General features: G+C 40.5%; 1 protein-coding gene across 1 annotated transcript; it reads right to left on the bottom strand.

Moving 5' to 3' along the window:
• Positions 1-4,603: 4,603 nt before the first annotated feature.
• Positions 4,604-6,848, bottom strand: LOC124855465. Its single transcript, XM_047345363.1, has one exon. It carries the CDS (start codon positions 6,148-6,150, stop codon positions 5,566-5,568), a length of 585 nt encoding a protein of 194 aa, XP_047201319.1. The 5' UTR covers positions 6,151-6,848; the 3' UTR covers positions 4,604-5,565.
• Positions 6,849-8,784: the final 1,936 nt, after the last annotated feature.

Below are 8,784 nucleotides of genomic sequence, written 5' to 3'. Positions count from 1 at the left end.
AGAGCACTGTTCCCATCATGTGCAAATATTAAATGTAAACCTGCAACCCTTGAAAATCATGGATACCCACTAAAACTTTCAGAGAGAGAAAGTAGAACTTTAATCACAGATGCCACCAAGACGTCTTTCGTAATTTTAGCAGAGCTGCAGAGATCCACAGCTCAGGTGGGAGAATCAGTACACAGGAGAACTATTAGTCATGCATTTTACAAATCTGACCCTTATGGAAGATTGAAGGTCATAAGAAGTCAAGTTTGCTGTTTAAAGCAGACCTTGTCTAAATCTCAGATGAGTCCAAACTATAACTGTTTTGTCTACATGCTAAACAAACACTGTGTATAAGCCTTTAAACAACATCCCCACAATGAAATATGGTGGTTGCAGCATTATGCTGTTGGAATTCTTTTCTTTAGCAAGGAGAGCGATGGAGCTTAATACAGGGTAATATTTGAGGAAAGCCTGTTAGCACCAGAGATTAAATAGCTTACATCAAAACATTTTCAAGTGTTACAATGGCCCAGTCAAAGTCCAGACCTAATTCCAATTGAGAATCTGTGGGAAGACCTGCAAAGACTTGAAAATTGAAAACTCTCCGTCCAATCCGACAGAGCTTAAGTTGTTTTGCAAAGAATAATTTCTAAAGCAGCTGTTACTGTGGTGAAAGGTATTAACTCAGAGTCTGAATATAAATGAAAGCCACATTTTAGATTTAAATTTTTAAACTTAAAAATTATAATTATAATTTTTATTTCACTTTACAATTATGTGCTACTGTAAATTGACCTATCTAACAAAATCCCAAAGGGATACATTGCAGTTTGTTGTTTTATTGTGACATAAAGTGAATACTTTTGCAAGGTACTGTATAAACATGAATAAAGACCTCTTTTAAGGGTTAATTGCATGAAAAGTTGTGATCCATAAACAAATCTCATATTATTCTCTTTTGGAACATTTGACTGGGTTGAAATGAAATAATTGTATCATCTGCCTCAGTAAATAGGTTTGAGAGGCATGAGGTCATACGTTGTGCGCTCTGAGTCAGATGCAGCTTCCAGCAATAACCGTGAGCACAGATGAACTCCTCCATCAAAAGAAGCCATAAGATCCATTGGCTATGCATATTTTACGTCCAAACACGTACACAGAGACCAGTCAGTCGCTGTTGTAATTATTTCCTACTGCTTCCTCTGATGAATGGACCTCCTGTTTAGAACACAACCTTGGCTTTGATTCTGCAAATCTGTCACACTGACACAACAAGGCCTGTCTTCACTGTTTACATCAAAGTGAGGTGGTGGCTGCTCAGCGGGAATCAGATGATTTAATTTGGATAGTGGCTGTGAAAAATGGCTGTCACTGGCACCACAGAAGTCGAACCTGTCATCCAAGCGACTCCCTTTTTGAGACATAGCAGAGGCAAAATAGCACCAAGCAGCATTGTATAATGTGCCTCTGTTCGAGCAGCAACCAGAGAACTTAAATCGATACACCTCCCTCACACTCTGCTAAGAGAGAAGAGCAGGGTGGTTGGTGTTATTTCCACTTTATAGCTTGCCAGGTGTTTTTTTATGAAGTGTGGCACAGTCTGGGAGATGTAGATGTGTGAACCCATCATACAGCTGCTATAACAGTGTAAAAGCGTCCCCTCAAATCTGATTAAACTCTTATTATCACAAGACTGGCTGTAAACTGAGGCCTCTTTGTGCTGGCGCTGCACTTATTTCTGTTGTACCTACGCATTCACAAGAATCAGCGCTCATTGTTACACTCTGAACTGAGTCACTGCTCATTTAAATCCATCTAACATTCATGTTTGAAAGAACACAGAAGATATTAGATGAAATTATCTCTCAATTAGTGCTTCTCAAAATTTTATGCAAAAGTACCACCGTACACTTAAGATATTTCTAAAAATTCTTCAAACATCAGTCCCAAAACAAACACATTGTTAGCTATTTGCACAGCATGTTTGGAAAAAAATTGGTAGGTTTCTCACTAACCCTGACTTTTAAATCCGATATGGCTGCCTTGCATTTAAAATGCTGTGATAGTTGCAGAATAAACTTTATTTGAACTTCTCTGAGTTTGTATCCCCACACATTAATACGTGTGGCTGCACAGTGTCACAGTTGGTAGTACTGTTGGTATTGCATCCCAGCCTGGAGTCTTTATGCTTGTAATGTGGCATTTTCACTCTGTGCATGAGTGGGTTCTCTCCAAGTACTCCAACTTCATCCCTCTGCTCAGAAATGTGCATATTAGTTTACTTTGTCTATATGATTTGTCCTTAGGAGTGAGTGCTTGTGTGCATTGCTGTTTGTATTTTGTGTCTTTGTGTTGCCCTGTGATTGACAGCCGACCTGTTCAGGGTGTGCCCCGCCTCTCAGCCCCACATGACCCAGTAAGGATGAGTGGGTATAGGTGAAGGATGGATAAATAAATGTACCATTGCTCATTGTGAAAATGTATCATTAAGTGCATGTAATGCAGACAGGCAAATTGTTGTTCATCAGTATTGCTAATGGCAGGGGGGGGGGGACCAGGCCACAACCTAACACTCTTCATATTTTTTTCAATGTAACTGAAGAAAATAAAGAATAGCACAATTATCTTTTTATTTCTATATCTCCAACACCTGTGCTACAACTTAACATCGAAAGCTTGTTTCAGATACCTACTGTGTTTTTATTTTTCATAAAATTGCCATGAAATTTTAGTTGTAAGTATTACTAAATTACTGTAAGCAAATGGAAGTCATCCAATGAAAATCCATCCATCCCTCATTTATAATCGCTTATTCTCACATAGGGGCTGGTGCCTGTCTCCAGAGGTCATGGGATGAGAAGCAGGGTGAACCCTGGACATGTTGCCAGTCTGTTACAGGGCACGATACAGAACAAACAACCATGCATTAACACACTCATAGCTAAGGGTAATTTAGAGTGAACAATTAACCTAACAGTCATGTTTTTGGACTGTGGGGGGAAGCTGGAGAACCCGGAGAGAAACCACACATGCACAAGGAGAACATGCAAACTCCATGCAGAAAGACCCCAGGCTGGGTTCAAACCCAGTACCTTCTTGCTGCAAGGCAACAGTGCCACCAACAGTGCACCACCGTGCAACCCAAAAACAATCCATCTACAAAATATAGACAACTCTATAGCTGAATCCTATTTCAGTCCTTTACCCCTCACTCTGTTGAAGAGGCAAAGGCTGAAATCCCCCTCAGTTGTGTTTGTGGAGTAGGGGGAGGGGTAAGGGAAACGGTCTTGTCGCTTTTAAAAAGGAAGACTTTTCAAAGTCTCAATTAATTTAGGGTACAAGCTGCACTTGCAAATCTCGAGACAAATATAAATGTCATCTCACATAGCATATTTTAATGGTACAATAACACTGTGATCTGTAATTGTAATTGTAATGGTAACGTTTCATAAAGTTTTCTGACACATGTTTAATTTGATTTATTATTATGAATTCCTATAAAATGATGACATATTTTTTTAACAAAACATATTTTTGCACCCATCACAAGTATGAGTTTGTAGTTCAATGCATACCAACGTTCTTCTTGTCAACAAGCAGAAAGAAAGAAAAACTAATGTTTAAAATGGATTGTTGCCACAACAAAAATAGAAAATACAGTGTAATTTAAAGTTAAATGTATTCTGATGTATTACCCAAATGAACGATTATCGTACTGTAAGGTTGTGATGTACTTGAGCATATTTGAAGATTAGTATACCTACTAAAGTTTCCTGTTTTTGGAACATCTTGGTATTACATGATCAAAAAAAATCTAAATACATAAAATGTTGTAAGCATAGTACATTTGTGCTTTTTGTTCTTCTGTAATGTCTGCTGTTTGGTTAAAAACTGCCTTCACAACCCATCTGGGCATTTTAGATCACATTTGTTTATGTCATAGAAATAAGTGAAAAACTGCTTCTTAAAGGAATGTCCTATTTCTCCGTGGAATATTTGAAACACTTATTGGACTGAGTGCCAAGAGATAAGGGAAGAGGGAAGGGTTAGGGATCACTCTGGGAAATAGGGTTCAGTCTATTTGACACCTTATATTAAACCATTTTTAACTAATTGACATGCATAGGCAATATACAGATTAGTGGCAACTACACATATTAATCCATTGCATTTCACTATATATATATATATATATATATATATATATATATATATATATACTCTCCTACCCTCCATTTCCTCCATTTGATATTTATGTGTATACATGTATTCAAAAGGGATAATGTGCATCAATAAACATATAAATTAAGTGTAAATGTACTAAAAGGCTAGTCTCTATCGTATTCCCGGTGGGTGATCTAAATAGGTGTCCAGATCAATCTGCTTGAACATCTCGTCTTCTTAGCAATGTGGGCTCATTAGCTCTACATTACAGCTCATTTACATTATATTTACCTTGTAAATAGTTGATACCATATGTTCCTCTAAGTACCACTAAAGGGACAAGTACCACCAGTAGTACCCATGCCACAGTGCAAGAAACAGGCTCTAAATTAACAAATATATCATGAGCATACAGTATAATAACAGATAAATGATAGAAAACCATTGAAAATAATTTCCTATGGATGTTTATTTGCATGGTTTGGGATATAGTTATGCCTTTTATACATACTGCAACTTTTAATAAAAATCTGCTATATTTCCACTAAAAATTCAAGGCCAAAATATGTATGCCTGTCTTACCAAATACACATAACATTTACATGGTTATATGCACATACTGTACCTGAGCATAACTTAATAATGCAGGCTCTTCTAATGGGAATCCAGGGTTTGATCCATCCAAGAAAATACAGTTTATAGACTACATGTAAAAAAATTAAGTAATGTACTCATCCAAGATGTGTATGAGGGCCCCATATGGATTTTGTTTAGGCTGGCTGGGTACTAAGTGGCCTATGAACATAAAGACACCTTCATTAGTTTCAGTGGTTGAATCCTATTTTCAGTTGTCATCTGACTTTATGTTATCATACTGGAATCTCACACTGGCCTATGCCTATGATGTAACCTGCAAACAACCCCAATTTGGGGCCAATTTGTCAGCCCATTTCTGATCTATGTGGGCCCCACATGTAATTGCTGGCTCGCCAGCATTCTATTGATTTAAATTGATAAATGGTAGCTCAGTATACCAGAACGTCCTGCAAAACCCACAGTTTTGGTCCTTGTTCTTTATGATTTAGGAAAATATTTTTAAAAATCTTTTCCACGTGTTCGGGCGGGTAAGTGGCTTGAGAAGTTGATTTAAGGCATAAAGATGTCCTGAAACAAAAGGAAAGCATAGTAAAGGGGAAACTGATCTTTGAAGAAAATAGCGCGTCTCTGTTCTCAGGCATAAAATCAAGGTTATGAGTTAATTATGTGCAGTTCAGCATCCATTCAGGGGCTCTGCAAATTGAGCTCTCCAGCCAGAAAACCTTTGTGTTAATCCGACCTGCGGTTTTGAGAATGTAAAACTTTCCGTTTTTAAATAAGAGAGGTTGCAGTGATGGGTTATAATGGGCGGCCCGATCAGTCTCCTCTCAGGTCCGGCTTTAAGTCGGGGGGGGCAGTGGTTCCGTCCGCGGCCGCCTGCTCGGGGCTGCTGTTGTCGGTCACCGCATCGCCCTCGTCCTCCGGGGTGAGAGCAGCGCTCGTATGCTTGTCACCGCGGGAAGATGCGTACAGTCTTTCCTCCTGCGCACTTTCTGTCCCCGGTGCGCCGTACTTGAAGACGGACCCCCTTTCCGCATAATTGCGCGGGGTCGTGGCCAGTCTGGTTTGGTTCACAGCCGTGTCTGTCACCAGCATTGTCTGTGTAGAGTTCCACTCTGAGACGCTGCTGTTTGGAGAAACTGCTGAGAGGTTCGCGGTGGGGGAGACCCCTTCAGGCACTGGCTTCCCAGAAGAGGAGGATGCGGAGGTCGGTTTCCAGATCAGGCTGTAGTAAATTGCCAGTATAATGGCTGCTAAGGACACTGACAACACATATGCAAAAACAGTGGCTAGTCTCACCCACTTCTTATTAGTTTTAGCAGCCATTTTAGCCTTTTTGTCCCCCGTGTAAGTGGCAGGCTTGCCTCTCTCCATGTTGGGCATGAAGTCCCGCTCTCTCATATTGCCCCTGTTTTTCCCTCGATGCTCCACTACCCCCTCCGTCTTGAAGGCTTTTTCCTGATCCTTCAGTCCAAGGAAAAGAGGAAGCAGAGGGCCGAGGAGCAGGATTCTGTGCTGCAGGAAGAGTCGGATTTTAAATGAATAGATTTAATTCATTTGATCTCGCTTCATATTAGGTACCCGGTGGAGCGTTGCGTTTCATAACGCACATCAAGCATCCACGGGGTGACTGCGCGTTTCAGCATCCGAGAGGAACAAATCTCTGCCTCAAAGTAGATATAGATACTCCAGGGGAACATCTGGCTGCATGGGCCCACTGCGAATCCACAGGATGCGAATTGATGTCATGCATTAAAAACGATCAAGCGCGATTATCCAGTCCACACACAGAGATATGTTTGTCTTATCCAGCAAATGAAGAAGCTGGCTCAGCTAAAAATACAGGAGAGGGGGCGGGCGGTGGCTCTTAAAGAAGTAGCAGCTGTACGGAACCCCTAAGAGGAAGAGGGGGAAAAAAACAGCGTCATTCATCACCTTCACATCAGGAAGGGTGCATGGGGAGCAGGATGTTGCAGAGGAGCTCAGCGCTCGTCCAAGAGTTTTAGATGCGCACACCCAAGTGGGTAGGATGATGCCGTGTCAACAAAGACAATTTAATTAATTTCCGTGGAGACCTGTTATGTAATGCAGCTCTAGGTGTTACACCAACTGTCAGAGGGCCCTGGTGTCACAGATTTCGATACATTTTAACCTCACACAGGTATGTCCCTGTCAACTGAAACAGATATTATTTATAACCTTTGAACTTTCTCCTAATGTTGTCAGGTTGCAACCACAAACTTGTGACAGATGTGACAGACAACCTTATCCTAAGGTTGCCTGTTAAGCAGAATTTGATTTGGGGCCCCTCTTCCTATTAGGGACATCCCCCTCACTAACAGCATCTCAATACAGATTTGGTGGAATCTGGGAGAAGGGGGCATTTTTAATTGGCTGAGCTTAGCAGAAATGTTGCATTTAGTCTTAACAGTTGCTGCGTAGTTATCTTTATATTCTGTTTGGGTCATATTTTTCAATCCGTTCAGTTTTCTTTATTCCCCATTATGATTTTTTTGAACTATTAGGTCACTGTATTTGCTGTGGGACCGCAAAACAAGGTCATGGACTTCCAGCCACCAATTTCACGAATCCACCATTTCTATTTCTCACTGTGATTTTGTAGTCCAAGCTCAAGTATGCCGAAGCTGCAAGTGGATAAGTCTAAATGTTCCATTATTCGGTGTATTAACCCACACAATTCATTACACAACTCCCAGCATCAGAACCTCTTCAAAATGTAAACTACGCTCCTTAATGTAGTTACCTGGTATAGATGGAGAGGGTGTACATATAGTAATAATGCACCTTTGCGATGCATTCATTTGAAGGTGTGGTTTTGCAGGTTCGTCTTCATTCTCCTCTCTCTCTAGGTCAGACCCTGGCTCGAAGATGTAAGGCTGGGTGGACAAGACTTTTGTTGCTGACATCTTTTAATCAATTTGGGAATAAGAAGTTTCTGCGCTGCTAGATAATTGTATCTCTGGTATCAAACCACAAAATGGCCGAACAGGGTGAAGTGGAACGCTGTGCGACCTAGAGGGGTCAGAGTGTGAAGTGCCTCAGTAGCATTTAAAGACACCACACAAAAACAAGTTGCTCTCAGACACACCTCAGAGCAGGGGTAAAAGAGGGGCCTGTGGAGCTACAATAACAAGCAATTCAGACCAAAGCATTGCAGTTCCACTTTATCTAGACCACAACTGAATGATTTAAATATGAAAAGGAAACATTTAAAAGCATGATATGTCCCCTTTAAAAGGAAGTTAACGTTTATAGAGGTTTGGCTTCCATCAGAGGGGATTTATTTCATGGGAGCCCCAAAAGAAAAAGGCGTAAACCAAGAATCTGTTACCACAGCCATTATGACCTGCGCATTATTACAGAATTGTTTGTATATCTCTTATATACAGTGGTGAACTTCTCTCCTTTGTGCACCAGGTAAAAAAAAAAAAAAAATCAAGTTCCTCAGTGGATCCTTTCAAAGATAGAAAATGCAAAGCAGGTTCTCTGAATTTCAGCTGTGCAGCTCCTCCTATTTTTATACTAAGGTGCCAACATGCCGGTGATGATGAGAACACATTGAAGGGTTAATTGTTTTTTATTGCCATGTTTAATTAGAGGTGTCTGGAGGTGCAGGGGCACACGTGCATTTGGTCTCGTTAGGTGTGTCTTAGACAAACTGACCCCGCAGTGGTTCCTTTAATGTCCCATCTGTGGTCCCTGCTCTGATCCGCTGTTTGCACTGGCTATTGCACAATCTGAAGCTTCATTTGAATGGTATCCAAATAACCGGGGATTCTTTGTGGAAACAGAGCCAGCCTCCAGTGCCCAGCCTTGAGCAATAAATGAGGTTGTTGTGGGATAATTCAACATAAAAATCTGATAAATGTTATTACAATAAAGTTTGATGCAAAACACCAATCAAAGTGGGTGAAGAAATAAAAAGAAAGAAGCCAAATATGCACATTTCCAAAGACATGGACTTAATAAAGAAACAACATTAGTTGTATTGTGATTAGGCTACAAAATATTTTA

This window comes from Girardinichthys multiradiatus, chromosome 19 (genome assembly GCF_021462225.1).
Source record: "Girardinichthys multiradiatus isolate DD_20200921_A chromosome 19, DD_fGirMul_XY1, whole genome shotgun sequence".
NCBI classification, from domain to species: Eukaryota; Metazoa; Chordata; class Actinopteri; order Cyprinodontiformes; family Goodeidae; genus Girardinichthys; species Girardinichthys multiradiatus.
Note: the sequence above shows the minus strand (reverse complement) of the source record. Positions and strands in the feature narration are given on the sequence as shown.